The 21,292-nt window shown below is 34.9% G+C and overlaps 1 protein-coding gene across 3 annotated transcripts in view; it reads right to left on the reverse strand.

The window, feature by feature from the left end:
- LOC143250559 (calcium-activated chloride channel regulator 1-like) overlaps nucleotides 1–21,292 on the reverse strand; it is a 29,647-nt gene that overhangs the window by 8,038 nt on the left and 317 nt on the right. Inside the window, exons 2-6 of one of the 3 annotated variants that reach the window (XM_076501298.1) lie at nucleotides 20,933–21,256; nucleotides 14,970–15,212; nucleotides 9,595–9,726; nucleotides 8,074–8,215; nucleotides 5,878–6,012 (exon numbers count right to left, since the gene is read on the reverse strand). In XM_076501298.1, the coding sequence (XP_076357413.1) occupies nucleotides 5,878–6,012; nucleotides 8,074–8,215; nucleotides 9,595–9,726; nucleotides 14,970–15,212; nucleotides 20,933–21,256 (976 nt within the window). Of the gene's footprint in view, nucleotides 1–5,877; nucleotides 6,013–8,073; nucleotides 8,216–9,594; nucleotides 9,727–14,969; nucleotides 15,213–16,356; nucleotides 16,526–20,932; nucleotides 21,257–21,292 lie in introns of those variants that run through there. The other 2 variants (XM_076501317.1, XM_076501307.1) reach the window with 2 other exon arrangements.

Consider the following 21,292-nt stretch of genomic DNA (forward strand, 5'->3'; position numbering starts at 1 on the left):
AACAGTGGCATCTATACATCACCAACAATATTAGGTTCCACAGTATCTGAGTACAAATAGAGTGAATAAAACCCACTGTGAATATTAACAGTATGTGGAGCTATACTTGGCTCTGGAAAGATTCGGTTAGTATGAAATCCAAGTAGTATAGAAAATACAGAACTAAACAATACACAAGTTCGTTGTTTTACATTCACGCTAACTTTTCTGGTGAACAAATCATAGAAAATACAGAATTTTTTCCAATTCACGTAGACATTTCTCATATTAAATTTTCAGGTTCTATGTAATGATCTGATCTAATTAAAATTATTTTATTGCACTTTTCAGAGCCAGGAAAGAATTTGATCCATTCTGTACCATCAGGTACATTATGCTAACTATGTGGCATGTGTCTTTTAGTGTAAATAAGATGGCATCCTTTTCTATGCAATTTGTTTGTAACAGATAGCACTTTAATATCCCAACATATTTTCCTAACATTAATTTAAAGTAACAGCATGCTGAGAAGGATTAAAAATATTTAAGATTTTGCTTTTTGATGAAGAGATGTTTAACTGTTTAACTGTATACACTGAAAACTCAGAAAATATTTTACGATAAGTGGTTGTATGGAATCGAAAGCTACTTAAAATCATCTCTGTAATGTTAAAAAGTGTGTTCCAGTTCTCTATGGAACTGAACTAAAAGTTAATTATTCAGAGAGAAAGAGATTTAGTGTCCGAAAATTAGGTATTAAAACGTGTTATTTATGCTAAATGACATCCAAAATACAACAAAAAGTTTATACAATTGAACAATATACCCATCACATGAAAAACGTCTTTAGTTATTATGTATCTGTACTCTTGTCTACAAGTGTGTATAAGAATGTTAAAATGTGATGGTTTTTACAAACGACCCAAAACTCGGTGGCTTTCAAATAGTTCACTATACTTCATCATTCTCATAAAGAAGAATATTAAACTGTTCGAAAGTGCTCAAGTTTTGGACCTATTTTAAAACCCATTACAAGTTTTGTGTGTGATCCTGTTTCTTGACTTCTTTACTACAATGCTAAATGTATTATCAAGACGAGTCTCGGCATGGTCAGGGTCGCGTGTTCGAATCCTCGTCGCACCAAACATGGTCGTCCTTTCAGCCGTGAGGGCGTTATACTGTGACGGTTCAATCCCACTATTTGTTGGTAAAAGAGTAGCCCAAGAGTTGGCGGTGAGTGGTGATAACTAACTGCCTTTCCTCTAATCTTTCACTGCTAAATTAGGGACGGCTCACGCAGATTGCCCTCGTGTAACTTTGCATGAAATTCAAATCAAACCAGTCATCAAGACGGCTGGTATGCGTATTAAAAATTTAATTAAAGTAAAGTACAGAACAACGTTTCGACCTTCTCAGGTCATCTTTAGGTTAACAAAGAGAGTTTGCAACTGATCGTTGTTGGGCACATGGCTTAGGGACGAGAGTATAGACTAGTACGAGATTGTGGGGGCGCTGCAATTAGATGTTAGGTTATTAATTTATATAGGGATAAAAATGTTCGTTTATACTGGTTTAACTTCGGTTTGAGTTGTTGTATAAGTAGGACTTATTTGATTTTGCATTTGTTCATATGTATTTTCCTACACAGTAGCTGGGTGTTTTCTATGGTTATGTTGTGTTTATTTGATTTGCGCTGTTTAAAAACGTGTAAAGATTTTATTGTTTTGCTTTTTTGTTCTTTGAATCTGGTTTTCGTTTTTCTGCTTTTTTTCCAATATAGATGTCGCAGCAATTGTTGCATTCTATATCAAATATAGCAGAAGTTGGTTTTCTCATCAAGTGTGGTCATTACAAATTGTTTCTGAAGATATTCAAAACCATTTCATATTACTAGAGTTTATTTTAAAAAAACTGAAACAACATAAAGAGTTGGTTAGATGTATCTTTTCTATTACTAATGACTCAACAAAAGGAATAAACATCTAAGAGCAATAGAACAAAACTTGTAGTTTCTGCTTCATTTTGTTTAAGAACAATAAATCAACACCTCATGCAAAGAAGAGAAAATAATGACACTCAGGACTTGATATAGAAATAAACTTTGTAATCAATGTTAATACTGACGAATGAAAAATGTCAAACATAAAAAAAGTAAGAGTACGAATCTACCTTGCTATTTCTATATCCTCTTTGAACCTACCAGCAAAGTGAACTGGTTTTGCAGTAACAAGCTAAACTTTCCAACCATGTGAATTTGAACACATTGTCTTTTCTTGAATAAACTCTTTATTTTACTCTAGGAACCATTTCTATGGAAACAGAAAACAAACTGGATCTTGTTTTACTACGAACAAGGGCGAAAATACCAGTCATGCACAGCAAAATATTATTGACTCAAACTTCGAAATAAACAACATTAAAACAAAATAAACTCGGACACTAATTTCATTCCTGAACCTTCTTCAACTACAAATATAACAAATAATTCAGTTTCCAAATATCTCAATAAATACCCTTATAGTCATTAACAAAAGAAAAGATCAGATGTTCATAAATTAACACCTCATCAGCAATGCTTTTGTGACAGAGAAAGATACGAACAAAAAATCTAAACACTGAAAAGATCAGGATAAATTTCGAGCACTTTTTTGTGACCCAATTAAATCTCGCCTTCAAGTCCATGGGATGTTTTTCTGCTCTCCTCTCTTCGGTTTTCACAAAGATATAACCATACTGTGAACCAGATTAATCGGTAACAAACTGTAAAATCAACTATGTACTTATAGACACATAAAAAACTTCTATTACGTAGGACTATGAATATTTCTGTGTTCTCTTGAGCATCTTCCTGTTGAAATATTCTTTCTTTTTTAGCCATTAGCGTTTAGTTAATGTGTTTGTAGATTTATGATTCATCTTATTTAGAATTTAATGAAGAAATAAAGGTGGAAAGTTGAATCAGTTCGAAGAGAGTAGGTCCCCCGCTAGTACAGCGGTATGTCTCCTGATTTACAACGCTAAAATCAAGGGTTCCCCTCGATGGGTTGAGCACATAGCCCGGTATGACTTTGCTATAAGAAAAACACACACTCGAAGAGAAATAGAAACGAAATTAACACGAGAAGGTACAAGTAAATGTTTCTTAGCAATAATTTTACAAAACTCAAACTGTAAACTAAATGTTGAGCTTCAGATAACACACTTGTATTTATTATTCAAACAAAATTTATATTTAGTGTGATATGTAAAAAAAAAATCAAGTACTAAAAGTAAAGGTCTTCAAATGTTGTTTTTTCTGTTGTTGTTTTTTGAGTATATAAATTTATACTGACCCAGAGCTAGTCAACGCTCAGCTCAAACATTAGTCTTAAAGCGTTGTACGAACAAATTGTTGTTCTGCCTCAACTGTGTTTGTACGAATATAAGTGAGTATATGAATATGTTTAATAGCACAATAATTTCCGATTATTGAGCAAATAAAATGTTAAAAATAAATATGTATGTTGTTTTAAGAAACTTAATACTGTAAATGTGGGGCATAAAACTATCATCATAAATTTATATGCAAAAACGGCTCGTATGGGTTGAGAAAATATTTTACATAGAAGAGCGAACAACGTTTCGACCTTCTATGTAAAATATTTTCTCAACCCATACGAGCCGTTTTTGCATATAAATTTCTCAACAAGTGGGTTTCTCGACATCACTGATTATCATCATAAATGTTCTTAGCGAAATGTGCTCTACAAAAAACTGCATATACGTGGTGAATTTTTGATTATGCACAACGAATACATGCGAGTATATGTGCACTTCCTTACTGTAAGCATTGCAATTTATTTTAAGGCGAATTGCTAAAGAAATTAATTTTTCAATAACATAAACTTTTCTAATATACACTGGAAATTTTGCAACAATGAATTTTTCGATACGATTTTCATTCGTGTTCAGCTGGACCCTGAGAAGCGCTGTATATGTATATTTTGTTCATATCTTTTGCACTACTTTCTATAGTATACCCAGTATAAATTTTTTCATGTCGCTAGGACTGATTTCAGTGCAGCAGTCTCAAACGTTTAATTGTATTATTATTTTCAATCTTGGAAAAAATATATTATAATAGGACTATTGGAAAAGCGTTGTGAATTAATAATATTAATCCAACAAAGACACTGAATGATGATGTTAATCTGGTATGAACTATGGTAATGTGAATAGCACTCTTGTATGAACTATGGTAATGTGAATAACACTCTTCTATGAACTATGGTAGTGTGAATAGCACTCTTGTATGAGCTATGGTAATGTGAATAGCACTCTTGTATGAGCTATGGTAATGTGAATAGCACTCTTGTATGAACTATGGTAATGTGAATAGCACTCTTGTATGAACTATAGTAATGTGAATAGCACTTCTGTATGAACTATGGTAATGTGAATAGCACTCTTGTATGAACTATGGTAATGTGAATAGCACTTCTGTATGAACTATGGTAATGTGAATAGCACTCTTGTATGAACTATGGTAATGTGAATAGCACTCTTGTATGAACTATGGTAATGTGAATAGCACTCTTGTATGAACTATGGTAATGTGAATCTGGTATGAACTATGATGATATGAATAGCACTCTTGTATAAACTTCAGTAAAATATATAGAAGAAATATAAACTTATTTCATTTAATAAATAACCTGGTGAAAAAATAAATACTCAAAAAACAAGAAATTATAGCATAAACCGTTTTCACATGTTTCAAGTAAACACGTGGATTTTTAATGTATTTTATTATTTTACATATTGTGATATTTCATAGCGGAACTTGATAAGTCACATAAAAGTTTATTGCTAAAAGGCTTTTCCATTATATTACTCTGTTACCTCAGTAAATTAGCAATTTAATCAAGTGACACTTAATTAGAAGAACATTTGGCACATTTAGTAGCAATATCTTCAAAATATGAAATATTAATGAAACTTTGTTGAGAACGAACAGTCAAGCTATCTTCGGTTTTTATGGTGTAATTTGTTGACTGAAGGCCCTTGCTTGTGTGGAAATGACTGGATCTTTCAGCAGGACAACGCTGCAATTCACAATGCCCGCAGAACAAAGGACTTTTTCATAACGAATAACGTGATTCTTTTGGACCATCCAGCTTGTTCGCTCGAACTGAACCCCATTGAAAATGTTTGGGGTGGATGGCAAGGGAAGTCTATAGAAATTGACGTCAGTTCCAATCAGTGCATGATCTTCATGAAGCCATCTTTACCACTTGGAATAACATTCCAGCCAGCCTTCTACAAACGCTTATATCAACCATGCCAAATCGAATGTTTGCAGTTATTCGCAATGACGGCCGTGCAACTCACTACTGAGACCTCTTGTTGGGCATTTCCTACCCTGTTTAAGAATTCTTTTTCGTATGGTCTTAAACTTTTGACCAGCTAGTATTTAGACTAATTTTATAGTGTTCACATTTTCCCTATTAAATGCTAAAAACATTTTTTTCCCCTTTTCTTATTTTCATCTTTCGAAGCTCTACTCAAATAAGTGGTTGAGTCTAACAACGCAAAATGCATATTTTTTCTTTATGTTCATTGGCCTTAAGACTTTGGCCAGCAGTGTACATACAGATGCCCATGCCATTGCTTAATTATAGTAATATTAAATGTTATATGCATACTTCTATTCTTAAAACATATCAAAATACATTATTCAACTATGATATTTCAATAATGGGATTGCAGGAAATAATAGTTGGTTCATATTCTTGAAGGAAATTGTTAGGTAATTTCCACTCATTACTTTTCCTTTTCCTCTAATTAGTATGATTACTTTGAATGAAAAGGTCCGACAAAAATACTCATTGTTAACTAGTGTTTGTTTGTTTTTCTTACCTGAATTCAAACCCTTCAAAAGTTTTGCTCCACCATTGTTGTCGTCTACGTAGACTATAATACTATACCAACCCTTATGAGAAATGGCTGTTAGATAACGGGAGTAAATTCCATCTCCCCGAGTAATATCCGGATCTGAAATATCATAAATTACATTATTTTATTATACCTAGTGACATTTACTTTTGATTTGTATGTCTGTTTTTATTAAAATTCATGTTTCTATATTTAGGCTATAATGTGTTGTTTGTCAAATTATGATTGATAGTGTGGGTAAGTAATCGTTTCATCATGCTCAAAAATGTAGGGTTAACTTCAGTCTAAATATCGACACCAAACTATAACTAATGAGTCAGCAAAGTTAGGTGAGATATAGCCCGGCATGGCTAGGTTGTTAAGGCGCTCGACTCATAATCCAAGAGAAGCAGGTTCGAATCCACTTCCCATCGAACATGCTCGCCCTTTCAGCCGTGGGGTATTATAATGGGTCAGTCCCATTATGCGTTAGTGAAAGAATAGCCCAAGAGTTGGCGGTGGGTGGTGATTACTGCCTGTCTTCCCTCTAATTTTCCACTGCAAAATTACGGACGGCTAGCGCAGATAGCCCTTGTGTAGCTTTGCGCGAAATTCAAACCAACCCTCATAAGATTATTTTTTGTAATAATAATCTAAGTGTTAAATAACAGATAATTTGTACATTTAGACGCAAAACCAAACAAATAGCCTAGTTAGGGAGGAGTATTTTTCCTTGTCGTTTTTTAATACAAAATAGCTTAAATAAGTGAATTTCATAATAGCTATAATCTACTTTTTGAAAACGTTATGAAATAATATAATTGCAGCAATCTTTATTCCAAACAACAGCCATGCTAATAGCTAAGCTGAGAATAATATGAACTTTTGATTAATTAATCATACATTTGACTCGTATAGAAATAGCGAGTACAAATAAATTATATTTTACATAAATTATCAATTAACGGTTACTTATGAAATATTATAATTTACATTAATGTTTTCATATCAAGAATCAAGCGATTTTTTGTCGCATTAATTTTTTTTTGAAATTAGTAATTCCTTAAATCTAGAAGTACTTTTGTGACAATAGCTGTGCAACCTGACCAAAATAATATCGCACAAGACCTAGAACATATGACTCTAGATAGCACCAAAACTTTTTCACTTGGGAATTACTATACATGACAGTGGAGTTGAACAAAAATAATTTTTCAATGATTCCGGGGCCGGCATGGCCAAGCGTGTTAAGGCATGCGACTCCTAATCTGAGGGTCGCGGGTTCGCATCCCCATCGCGCCAAACATGCTCGCCCTTTCAGCCGTGGGGGCGTTATAATGTGACGATCAATCCCACTATTCGTTGGTAAAAGAGTAGCCAAAGGGTTGGCGGTGGGTGGTGATGACTAGCTGCTTTTCCTCTTGTCTTACACTGCTAAATTAGGGACGGCTAGCACAGATAGCTCTCGAGTAGCTTTGTGCGAAATTCAAAACAAACAAACAAACAATGATTCCGTTTTCCTTACAATAGACGATTTAAAGGCTTGTTTTTTATTATTATTGTTCAAATGACAATGATTCATACTTTTTTTGTAAATGACAGCATGATGTCGAAATATATATTTTTTTAAATTCTATATTTTTTAAATTCTATATTTTTATATGCCATTGATTTAATAAATATTTTTATTTACATTGCATAATACGTTAAACAAAATTAATTGTTTGAAACTTAAAAACTAGCCCAATTAAGTTACAACTTCATAGACATGATTAGCAAGATGGTACAATTGCAACTATCCCAAAACAACTTCGAAACATGATCTTCAACGTAAGCTGTCCGATAGTTAAACTTCGTGATTCAGCTTAAGTTTTGTTAAGTTTGACATAACGATTCTGATTTACTTCATCCATTAGAAATTTCATATGATTAGAAATACAATTATATTCAAATATTACTTATAAATGAGAACAATTATACTATTTATTAATCAAGTTTCAATAGAAAATAAGCTTACCAAACATAAATATTTCACATATAACCAACAGAGAGAGCATGAGAGCATGTAACATGAAACAATCCACAGATGCCACCCGCGAGTACAATTCAAATAATTGTTGATATCTATAAAACACCTTTGATCTGCAATCATTGTTCACAATAGATAAAAAATGTTCTTACCACCCAAACCGCTATCAAATAATTGAAACGACTCCTTGTCTCCCCTAGAGTTAAATACTTTTGCTTCCACTTTTGCGTTTGAAACTGGATAAACGCCACTCCTAACATCAACATAAACAACTGGCAATCCACCAACGTCTTTCTAGAAAAATTAAAAATAAACAGATTAGCTACCTTCAACATTTTTTATAATGATCTTCGAACTTATTATTTCATAGAAATTTGCCTCACTTTCTTAGAGCATTTGCGATACATTAAGTCTAATTTGAGTTATTGTTAGCTTTGAGAAAAAGAAATGAAAAATATAACAAGAGGATAACGTCGATGTTCCAAAAGGCTTAAAGTTTAATTACATTAGACTGCAGAATTTTTCTTTTCTTTTTAATAATACTTTTTAATATAACTGAAATTATCATTGCTCGTTTTGTATTTTAAACCAATATGAATTTCAGATCAGAGATGGGAAAAATAATTGTCTAAATAAATCTGTAGTCAAAGGTGATTTTCAAACACATGTGAAAGCTGTTTTGGATTGCAATATTTTGAAAGCGTTTGTTATCCAAACTTAATAATGTAGTAGTCAATTTTGATGTTCTGTAAGCTTACAGACCAGTAATCGAGATTTTAATATAGATAAACTTACTCATTTTCTCTGTGGAATACTTATTTTAAGTCATTATATATATGCATCTGACCATTCAACCTGAATCTGATACTTCTGGTTTTTTTACAAATCATGACAAAACTAGTCTATTTTGTAATCCATGTCAACATACGACTAATATAAAATAAATATATAATATATAAAAAGTATGAAATAAAAACAGCGTTAATTGTCTCAGGGCACTAGCTTCGGTAACACAATTATCATCATTAGAGCTTTGTGAGCAAAGCGTAAATTTATATTATGTTAAATTTATACGTCATTCAAAAGCTTTGAATAGTAACTGTTTGCTGGTTGGTTAGCTTTGAATTTCGCGCAAAGCTACACGAGGGCTATCTGCGCTAGCCATCCCTAATTTAGCTGTGTAAGACTAGAGGAAAGGCAGCTGGTAATCACCGTTTACCACCAACTCTTGGGCTACTCTTTTTCCAATGAATAGCGGATTGACGGTAACGTTATAACGAACCCACTGAAGAAAGGGTGAACGTGTTTAATGGGACGGCGAATCGAACCCACGGCCCTCAGATTACGAGTCGAACGCCTCAACCCACTTGGCCATGCCGGGCCGAATGGTAACTGTGTTACCGAATACAGTCGGTTGGAACTCTGTCTTTTATTGTGTTGAAAACGTTGGATTTGTTTGTTTTTGCCTTTAGTACATAATAGCTCAATATGTCTGATAATAAAATATAAACACATACTAACTGATATACTTATCGAGTTACGACCACTTTAATGTTTTATATAAACACGCAGCGGGTGTATTCCGAGAAAGTATAAATTCATTATTTGATTACAAGTACATGCAAAAATATTATTTATTTTAAGAAATATATAAATGTTTAAAGCTAGCTTACCTTATCTTTGGTACTAAGCCAGACATTGACGGAAATTGCTCTTGTTTCACTTGTTTCTTTAGCTGATACCCAAAGAAGAAATGGATAGCTACTAGTTTCTTTAACATCCACCGAGAACTTCCACAGACCAGCCTGTACATTATAAAAAGTCGCCGTTATATATATATATATATGTAGAAGTTTAGTAAAACTTGGTTATTCACTTTTATTGTCGCCCCCGCTAGTACAGCGGGATGTCTCCGGATTTACAACGCTAAAATCAGCGGTTCGATTCACCTCGGTGGGCTGAGCAGATAGACCAATGTGGCTTTGCTATATGAAAACACACACACACACACTTTTATTGTTTGGCGTTTTATGGTGCAAAGCAATTAGACTATCTGCCCCAAACAAAGGGTAAAAAATAAAGTAAAATAACAGTAAAAGTATGGTAAAGCGTAAAGAGAAATTAAATTGAAATAAAAACAGTGGTCCAACGTTGGATAAAAATGAAATAGAATTGAAAAGGCTAATGGCTCTTAAAAATTAAAACAGTAGTAAGGTGGACAATGTCACTACCGCTTATGACATTGTCAAACTTCAGGGTTAAAAACCATAGTAAAAACGTGTCTAAAATGGTGCCGTTGTTCACGGTCGTAACGATGGCACGACAATAAGATATGGGCTATTGTGACTTGAGTGTCACACAGACCATACATTGGTGCTTCATTCCCAGATAAAAGAAAACGATAAGTTAAAAAACTGTGACCAATGACCAGCCAGAACAACTTTCTCCTTCCGATCCTAGAGAAATAAGACGGCCAAAGAGCAACAGAAGGTTTGGTCTAGAAAAGCTTGTTATCACGTTGCTCACTCCAAGTCGACTGCCAATTGGTGTGGAGCCGAGCTTTGAATACAGGACCATATCCATGAATGGACAGGCACGGCAGTGAAAGTACCAGAGCAGACATACTTAGCGGCAGTGTCAGCAAGCTTGTTCCTGCAAATACCAACGTAGTCTGATATCCAGAAAACCTGGATAGAAGTAGATGATAAAGAGAAATGGGTTAATCGGTTTTGAATATTGACAAAAACAGGGCGAGAAGTAACATGAAGTGATTTCAGGGCCAGTAGAGAGTTAAGCGAATCAGTATAAATAGTACAGTTCGTGTACTACATAGCATCTACATGATCCAGAGCAAGAGAAACAGCATACAATTTGGCAGTGAATACAGAAACTGTAGAGAAGATCCTATGTGTAACTATGGAACAACAACAAACCATGGCAGAGCCCAAAGACTCACCTGATTTCGAACCATCGTTATAAATGGAATGAAAGGATGGTTCAAAAGATGCTCAGGAAACAAAAGACAGTACTTCCAATTGGGAGTATCCATCTTCTTTAGATGATTCAAAGAAATGTCACACTTGGGGATGGTAATAAGCCATGGTGGAATGATTTGACCTATGGAGACTGCTGTCATCTAAGGACAGATCCAATTCAGCCAGCTGGGCCGGGATACGAAGGCCAAAAGGAACAATGGTAGACCATTTATTCTGATAAAGCATGGCTCACTGAGGAAAAAAAATCGCAATTCTAGGTGGGATGCTGTGCTAAGGATCGACGTTTTGAAACGTTCAGCAAAGACTGTTGATAACAGTAGAGGTGTAGAGAAAGTTCATGAGACTCAGTGTACAAACTCCAGACTGGAAAGCTCTGGTGCATATTAATGGAGTCCAACATATTAAAGGTGAATTTTACAAAAAAAATAAAACTTTGCAGTCAAAAGAACTATTCATACTGATTAATTTTGTAGGTTCACATTTTTCATAAAAAATATGTGCTAATAAATGAAACATAGAACTTGGTGCAGAAAGAGCCCTTTCCGAACGGTAAACCGAACGTTTCAGTTTTTATATTTTCCGCTTTGAAAAGTACTGTGACGTAATAGTTGCCAAACAAACCGCCAACGCCAGCGTGTTGAGTGTAAATAAACATGGCCAGTACATACGGAGAAACAGAGGCGGAGTCTGTTTTGACTTTGTGTTCTGAACAGTGTCGAGTAGCGCCATATCAATTCGAACCTACTCTGAACGAACCTAGTACAGTTACTTTTGACACAGATCTAACAAGTTCTAGTGATGAGGACAGTTCCACGAGGGAGAGTAGCGGAACTGTGAGTGATACTATAGCGCCCAGGCTGGTTGCGAGTCGATCATATCTCCAGTGGAAGAATGGTAAGCCTAAGTCATGACAACAAATATCGTTTGTATTATTTCACGTGCAATTATAAGCATCTCGAAACCTGTCTGGTGTTTATAAATTATTTGTATCATAGACTGGATTTTATTTGTTAAAACTTTGCCGACTATGGTAACTAATACTCGGCCCTTCCACAATCATTGTACCATGTATTTATGACTCGTAACAAAATGAATTTCAAGTATACGTCATAATTCTGTCTATTAACTCAAACTAGATGTAGTAGCCTGAATAGTTAATTTATCTTGAAATGTTAAATTTGAAAAATGGAATTCTTCAAACTATTCCATATTTGAAAATGATACAAAACATCTACAGAATGATCTACCAGCTTTTCAATTTGGAATATACTCTACTTGGAATATATTTGTCCACTGTCTAAACTAGAAAATCAAGGTTTCACTGACTTTCAGGTGCTACAAATGCAAAACACGCTCATAAATGTGAAATGTGTATGTCTAGTTACATTCTTCAAAAACTTGTACTTTTTAAATTATTATATTATACAAGTTATTGTTTACTGCCTTACACTGCACACATACCTTTAAGTTTGTTCTTTTCGTGATGGCAAGGGATGGCTTCAGAGGGGTGGAATCTGTACGCTGCAGGCTGAGATCAGTCCTCAGCTCTACACGAGGAAAGATGGTGGGGACGATTCTGTCTGCTGCCGATGGTTTCTTCAGTCTCAACCTGCCTGGCTTTAAACCCACGAAATCCAAAACAGTGGGATCCGACACAAAACATAAGTGTTTAGGGTGATCTTGACAAAGCTATGCATGGTGTGAAGGAGTCCAGTTCTTCCTATTGACCATCCGCACTCACTGTCGCCACCTTGCCGGTTCCTTCTCCTTGCGCGGAAACGAAAAGAAGCTTTTGCCCGATGCCAAACCGTTTATACAAACATAAGCAACGCAGTAAACTATGTTATCATAAAACAAACATAAGGTAGCAATATCAAGACAAAAACTAGTCTCACAAAGTGTGTAATCCGAAAAAAGCACCGATAGATTTACATAAAACACCTGCACTGAAAGGAACACAATGGTCGGCGCGTAACGAAGCGTGTTTGGCAACTATTACATCATAGTTGTAAAACACCACGGAAACAGCCGAACGACCGAGAGGAACTTGAGTTCGAGGACCCGCATATTTTGTTTCATTTTTTACTCAAAAACTAAAGTGTTTAAAAATATGGCAACCACACAGGAATTATACCTAACCAAAGTACAGTTTCTAAGGCAATTATTAAATTTGTTGAAAATTCACCTTTAAAGGCCAAGATTTTGGCAGAGCCAGAGACTAAATATCCATAGTCCAGTTCGATCGAATGAGGACATAATAGAGCTTTAGTATTGAACATCAATCTACTCCTCATGAGGTGAGACAGAGGACACAGGAATGTTCAGTGCCCTAAAATGTCTCCAGAACGTAACTTTCGTACTAACTTGAGGGAGCCTACAAGTCCCACTAATAACTTTTGAATGAAAAAAGAGAGACATCTGCCCTAAGGGTCTCTCAGACAATAAGTGCAAAATGAGAAATTTAGGTACATAAACCGAGTGTGACGGTGATTGTTGAACAGTCATCCATTTTTGGCCGTTTACCAATTATCGTTTCTTTTTCTCAATTGTATTTATTTTTTCTTCATGAATGGCGTATCCATAATAAAGTAAGAACATTTCCGTTCCCACTGTCCCCACCACCACGGAGCCATACGAGGGTACGCACTGCAATGCTAAACAAGGACATTGCAGCATTGCCAGTGTTTTGTGAGCACCAGTATCAGACACAATGTTCACAACACCCGATTAGTACATTCAACACTGGATGACTTTTGCTCAAGTGGACCAGCCTGCTGACCATGGGGAGCCACTCCAAGGCCGCTCGTCTACAGGAATTTAAGGCCAAAGTGGAATTCTCAATCACCAGGATCCTCTCTTCTCCTTCACGGGTTTCCACGCACGCCAAATACGTGGATGAATATTCAGATCCAAGAGGAGGTAAACTGAAAGTATAGAACACTCACTACGTACAGAAATCCTTCTCGAGGGGGGGGGTGTTCAATAATAAAACTCTCCTGAACACATGTGCTTCATTAACATGGTAGTGATGTAATCGAAATGAACAACAATAAAAACCCATCTTGTTTATTTACTACAAAAACCCTCTTTAAATCGAACTTTATGAACATGGCAGTATTGTAATGGAAACGAAAGAAATAAACAACGCCGATCTTATTTTAATCAGTATAATTATATATATATATCTGAGCTTATACTTATGATGGTCGCTTCATCATGCAACGACAGCACACAGATTAAAATAAAAAACAATATTCAATGAGAAACACAAAATGAAATCCTGTTACGCAATCGCTTTCGAAGCATGAGCCTTTCATCATCATGAAAAGTGTACGCCTGATAAAGAATGTTCCACCTTTAGAGAGCGCTCGGGTTATAGGGTTTCGCATTTTTGCCTTATAATTATCACTATACTTTTATGTATAATTATATTATTAAATAATACTGTACAATACCAAAAAAAATTTTGAAACTTCATGAGCCAGAAATTTAAAATAAATCGTACAGGATCTGAATTTCCAGGACTTTAACCTCAGACTATAACCAGGAAATGTTCCCCTGAAACGCACAGATATAGGTTCAATAAGCAATAACTTGTATGCTAATGGTACATAATAGTCTGCCCCTGGACCACATCAGACCCTCGAAAGCATGATTTATGGTCACACTGTGGTGCATGATAAAAAATAATTTTTAATCATAATACTTAAGAGTAAGGGACAATCAATTTAGGGAACAATGCTTTTCCCTACCAACTTAGATTTGGCCCTCAACTTTTTGGTTATCTCAAATGGCCTGGTATCGAAAGTAAAGTAATTGGTGATTACTGTTGTATGGCAGCAACGTTGACATTCTAGTGAACCAATAACAGTCATACTGTTTAACGTTATTTGGTCGTCTGCCTTGATGTGATTCATGTACAGCATATGTACGAAGCGCTTTTGTTTGACCTTAGTTTTTTCTTTGATTCCTTTTCATTAATTTTCAAATAAAATTATTAAATTTATATCAAGTTTATATAAAAACAAAGCAAGCAAATAAAGTTTGCTAACCTCTGCCTTTTCTACAATGAATCCTAGGACAGTGAAGTACATATTGTTATCCAATTCCTCACTGTCAATTTCTGTTTCACTTGGGTCGATCAATTTTAAACTACTTAGAATAATAGGTGTCTTTGATGGGTCACTCAGGTCTTTCCCATATAATAAAACTTTTAGGTCTTTCCTCACAGTTTTGTCAACCGTAAACTCGAATTTCATGTTTTGCACTGAGCCAGCCCAACACTGCGAAGCAATCTGAAAAAAACAGAAGAGAATAAATTAGTCCTCTTTACGTAAACAAAACTATATTAGTACAGTATAAATATCGATCTAGTATTTTGAAAATTCAACATTATGGCTCAGAAACGTTGGATCTAACGCATGAAAAATTGTAAATAAATTAGAAAGGAAAAAGGAAAACAATAAAAATACTGTTAAATAAGAATAAAATTATCAAAATTTCTAATGCCTAAAATAAACACAGATATCCAAATAAATTATAAACTAATAAATAATTATTGAGAAAAAATGCGATTTAGTAAATACGAATAAGGTTTGTTTGTGTTTTGAATTTCGGACAAAGCTACTCGAAGGCTATCTGTGCTAGCCGTCTCTAATTTAGCAGTGTAAGACTAGAGGGAAGGCAGCTACTCATTACCACTCACCGCCAACTCTTGGGCTACTCTTTTACCAACGAATAGTGGGAGTGCCCGTCACATTATAACACCTCCACGGCTAAAAAGGGAAGTATGTTTGGTGCGACGGTGATTTATCGGTTCTAAGCCGGGCAAAATCCTTTTAACAGTGGGTGCTGTTGATCAGCTGCCTTTGTTTTGGCTAATAGTTCAAAATTATGAATCATTATACTTGAACCTTAGGTTTAGGGGAAAAAATGCTTCGCTTCCTATTACCTGCTGGAAAAAATAGGGTAGGTAGGTTAGCATTATTTTTGCATTTTCTGACGTACTCGAAAACAGAGTGGGTAGGCGGGCTTGTTTTTGTACAACTACATATTTTATATATCAATACAATTGTTGTACATCAGACTGTACTCGCTACTAAGAGGGCCCTGCATAGCGAAGTGTGTTAAGGCGTGCAACTCGTAATTTGAGGGTCGCGGGTTCGCATCCCCGTCGCGCCAAACAAGTTCGCCCTTTCAGCTATCACATGATAGCTCACTCCTGACGTTAGATAAATGTTCCATGTTATTCTATTATCGTTCACAATTATAAATAAAAGGTGTTTATGTTAAACAAAGTAGATAACGTGTGAAAATTCTACGGATTACTACATATTTCTTCCACAGAATTCCAAAATTAAAAAAATAATAATAATAAACCTAATTTGCTTGAGTTAACACTAAATAATGCTTTAATTGATTGTCTTTATCCATAATTACCTTTTGTCTATTTTGACGTGTGCCCGGCATGGCCAGGTGGGTTAAAGTGTTCGACTTGTAATCTGAGGGTCGCGGGTTGGAATCTCCGTCGCACCACACATGCTCGCTCTTTCAGCCGTGTGGACGTTATAATGTGACGGTCAATCCCACTATTCGTTGGTAAAAGAGTAGCCCAAGAGTTGGCGGTGGGTGGTGATGACTAGCTGCCTTCCCTCTAGTCTTACACTGCTAAATTAGGGACGGCTAGCACAGATAGCCCTCGAGTAGCTTTGTGCGAAATTCGAAAACAAACAAACGATACTAAGCACTATCAGAAAAGATATTATTTAGGTATATGGTCACTACAGAACTAAAATAGAAAACTCTCTAGGTTGGTTATGGTTAAATTAGATGATATAAATAATATTATAATAAACATTTTCCAAAAAGCACGGACGCGACAGCTTGGAATAGTTCGTGAAGAATGTAATTTGATACCGTGAGTCGCACGTTATCCATGCGATTTATAACTAACTTATAATGGCGCGAATAGTAGCTAGATACGGTTCAAAGGGTAATAAAACTGTTGCATAAATAGAAGTATAATGTTATCGAATTAAAATTACTTAAAATAAACAAATGTAATTTCATGTTACAATTCAAAGTAATTCTAGAAAGAGTAAAGGGTACTTTAGATTTATTTCGATTTTTTGGGGGCGATTTTATTACAAGATTGGTCAAATTGGTCAACCTCGTATAGAATCAGGGAAGAGAAAATACGAGATAAAATACAAAGATTTACTGAAAACGTTTGAAATGTATTTAGGGTTTTAAAGATTACACAAATAGCATTTCAAACTTCTGAATGAAAAGTATTTCTAATCTCAACGTGAAAATCACTTTGCACTCTGACTGGTAAGAATATTTCATATATTCACGGAGAAATCTGTAACAAGAGTATTTCACCGAAAATTTGATTTTTCTTTTTTTGTACATACACGGCTTGTAATTTTGTGAAGACACACAATATATTGGCTGAGAGCTGTTGACACATCACATCAACTAACGAATCAGAGACATTATTTATTATGCCCTTCACCTTGCATAATACGGTAACAGATTAGCGCAATAATATGATATAAAGTAAAAAATATATAATCGAAAGTCATTTTTCATTAGAGTTGGTGTAGAGATAATTTTTTTTAAGTGTTAAAATTTTTAGGGTCGAGAATTATTACAGGGTATCGGTAGGGTAACATGAAACAAAGTCTGTTTGTTTTTCCTAAGCCTTATGGGAATTTATGGCTTGGTTCTTTATCTCAGCCCCTAATGGCACATGAGCAAGTGCGGATGCTTGTAATATTAAAATTTGGGTTTCGATACCCACGATTGGCAAAGCAGAGATAGCTCAACAAAATTAGTTCATGTGTGCATAATGGGCCTTTCAGGTAGAAAATATACCAATATCGCACAAAATTATTAAATTTCATTCATACCGAAGTTTAAAGAAATCCACTGAGTTTTATATACAAATATGATTGATTTGTTTTGAAGGTACTAAGTAGTCAACGGAAAAAATTATTATTATCACTTATTATTTTTAAGGTTTAAACTTCTATCAATTGAGTATTACCATGCTTTTTAAAGCATTATAAACAAAATACAAATTATTTGACAGCCTATCAACAGCGAATTGACTCATATATATATATATATATATAAGGTTTTGAATTTTATTTTATAAACATTATAAACATTCAACAGGACTTCTAATCTCATAAACATGGTCGATTTTGTTTGCTAAATATCACAATCACAAAATAGTTATTAATGAGGAATATCTTTTATACTTTGACAAAACAATGACTAAATTCCACATAGTAATACTGACAGTATATTTTATCCCGGTGTTTGTTTGTTTTTTAATTTCGCGCAAAGCTACACGAGGGCTATCTGCACTAGCCGTCCCTAATTTAGCAATGTAAGACTGGAGGGAAGGCAGCTAGTCATCACCAGCCACTACTATTTTTACCAAATAATAGTGGGATTAACCGTTATATTATAACGCCCCCACGGCTGAAAGGGCGAGCATGTTTGATACGCCCGGGATTCGAATCCGCGAACCTCAGATTACGAGTCGAACGTCTTAACTCACCCGCCCATAATAGACCTTTGTTTGTGTCTGCTTATAAGTGTTTATCTACCGGATCGATTGCAACGAAACCTGCTATGCATCATCAGGTACGTAAATGGAGTGACTTCTGTGTTTTTGTGTTCGGATGTGACTCACTTTTTCACCTCATGGAGTCTTTATGTCTTACCTGGGCGTTGGACGAGTAAGTCATCCAGTGATCCTATATAGTAGTGAAAATTTTATCCTCAAAATAAAGTAATCACCTAATGTCATTCAAATTTTCGCTCTAAATGGGGTTTATGTGTTTTAAACCGCAAAAGAAGAAGAGAGGGCTTTATGTTAAGAACATGTGCAAGACATAGTCGTCCCTAATTTAGCAGTGTAAGACTAGAGGGAAGGCAGCTAGTCATCCCTACCCACCGCCAACTCTTGGGCTACTCTTTTACCAATGAATAGTGGGATTGACCGTTACATTATAATGCCCCCACGGCTGAAAAGGCGAGCATGTTTGATGCGATGGGGATTCGAACCCGCGACTCTCAGATTACGAGTCGAACGCCTTGACCCACCTGGCCATGCCCAGCCTTTCCCAATGTCATGCTCTATCTAGCACTGACTTTGAAACAACATTTCCTTAAACTTACTGTTCTCAAGTAACGTTTTGTCACTGTTGTCATCCTGTTCTTGTGCAGTAATTCATTTCTGGCCTGCATCTTCCAAGAGTGCGCTTATGTAAACCACAGACAACTGACCAAATTATTTTTAGCTATCCTTTTAATTTGTGCCGTAAGCACTTGTAAAAAAAAGGTAAAAAACACCTTCACGCGCGTTAAAACTTTCGAACCAAAAATATATTTATTTTATTCGACTGTAAACTATATCAATTTGTTGTTTATTTTGAATATTTGCAAAATCGTTGCCCTTGTAAACTTATTTATGTCTTTTTTTTTTATCATAATAATATTATTCTTAACGTTAGAAATATTTTGGTGTTAATGTTAATTTAAAGTCTTTTGATTAGGTTTTGAATTTAAACGTTAGGAATAAGATAACTTATTTTGTAACCTGAGTTTTCAGAAATTTTGAATATAAAACTTATATTGAATAAACAATATCTGTATATTTTATGTAAAATATTAGTTTAAATTTATTACTTTTCAAAAACATATTCAGTTGTTTCCTGTTTTTTATATTTTTTGTATATTAGTGTGCCCTGTTTTGCTACAAAACAGAAGAACAAATAAAGATGACTTTGACATTTGCAGAACAGTTTTGTAAGAAAACAAAAGATTCGGGTATTGTATCTGCTCATTTTGAAGTGAAACAACCATAAATTATAGTTTGTATATATCAGCGAAAATAAATACATTTTGATGAAGTTAAATAAGCAAAATCACAAGGAAGAATTGCGTTACAAATAGCAAATTCACACCTCTGACTAATTATATTAGTTTGATATAACTTAAAAAACAAGTCGAAACAAAAATAAGTCAAACAAAAAATGCTGCACTAATGGAAAAGATTCCAGGGTACAAACTATAATGTAAGATAAACAGTCTTAACCTCCAGTTGATAGTTTCACATAATAAATAAAGGAGTAGCAATAGACATAGAAACCAGGAGAGCGAGATGTGAGTGCTCAAGCGCACAAAGTCACAAATTTATATCACCTTTCACTGCCTGCAAACAGTCGTGGGAAGGTAACTGCTCTCCCACTGCTTCATGCTGGTATAGTTCGTTTGCTGCATTGTCTATTAATGCCTTTCTACCATATTTGGGAACTGGAATGCTAACTTCAAGAGGTAAGTTTTCAACTTACTCACCCCCAAATGGTAGTACCTTATTTCCTTGATAATTTTTTTCTTATTTCAATTAATTTTCATATTCACTTGGGAGAGCAGTCTTCTTCCCACAACTGTATGCAAGCAGTGAAGACCGATATAAATGTGGGACGTGTGGGCTTCAGCACCCACATTTCGCTTTTTTGATTTCTATTTCTATATCTATTGCCTCTCTTTTATTTCTTATGTGAGACTGGAAAATGGTGGTTAGGACTGATAAACGGTGTATCCCCACCGCAATGTGGGTCCTAATTCCACAGTCACCTCCAAAACCTCCGGTACATCTCATAATCCCACATTATAGCTTGTATCCTGGGATCTTTTCAATTACTGCACCGTTTTGTGTTTAATTTATTTTTGTTTCGGCTTGTTTTAAAGTTAGTTTGTTGTATATATATATATATATACGTAAATTTTCTTGTTGTATGAAAATTATTTCCACGCAATTTCAGAAAATAATAAATTAATGATAATTGAAGGATATCAATAGAGGTTTGTGGATTGAGTTGCTTTATTACATTTTATTTCTAAAATAAAAACGCATATCTAACATCAAGCTGTGACATGTTGTGTCACGCTGTTGATTCATCAACAGCTTGGCTATTATAAGAAAATCACCTACTGTAACTGGAATGTCTGATGCCTCCCACGAGTTCCCACGGATAACATCCTGAAAAGCCTGATGTAGTTCGAACAATGATGTTAATATTGAAAACTCATCTGAACTTTTTTCGTTGATTTGGAAAGTGCGGCCTTTGGTGTCATGAGCCAGTTCCACTAAATTAGGATTAGCATTTTTGGAAACAGGGTACAGTATCAAAGACAGTCTGACTTTTTCTTTCTTAAGGAGTTCCCTCATTGTATCAACACCTTCGTTATCCATCTCACCTGTTGTCACCATGACAATGTTCCCCCCTGCAGCAGGTTTACCAGTGGATGAAAGAACCTAGAATAAAATAACGTATTGTCACCTTTATAAGTC

This window comes from Tachypleus tridentatus, chromosome 1 (assembly GCF_004210375.1).
Source record: "Tachypleus tridentatus isolate NWPU-2018 chromosome 1, ASM421037v1, whole genome shotgun sequence".
Classification (NCBI taxonomy): domain Eukaryota; kingdom Metazoa; phylum Arthropoda; class Merostomata; order Xiphosura; family Limulidae; genus Tachypleus; species Tachypleus tridentatus.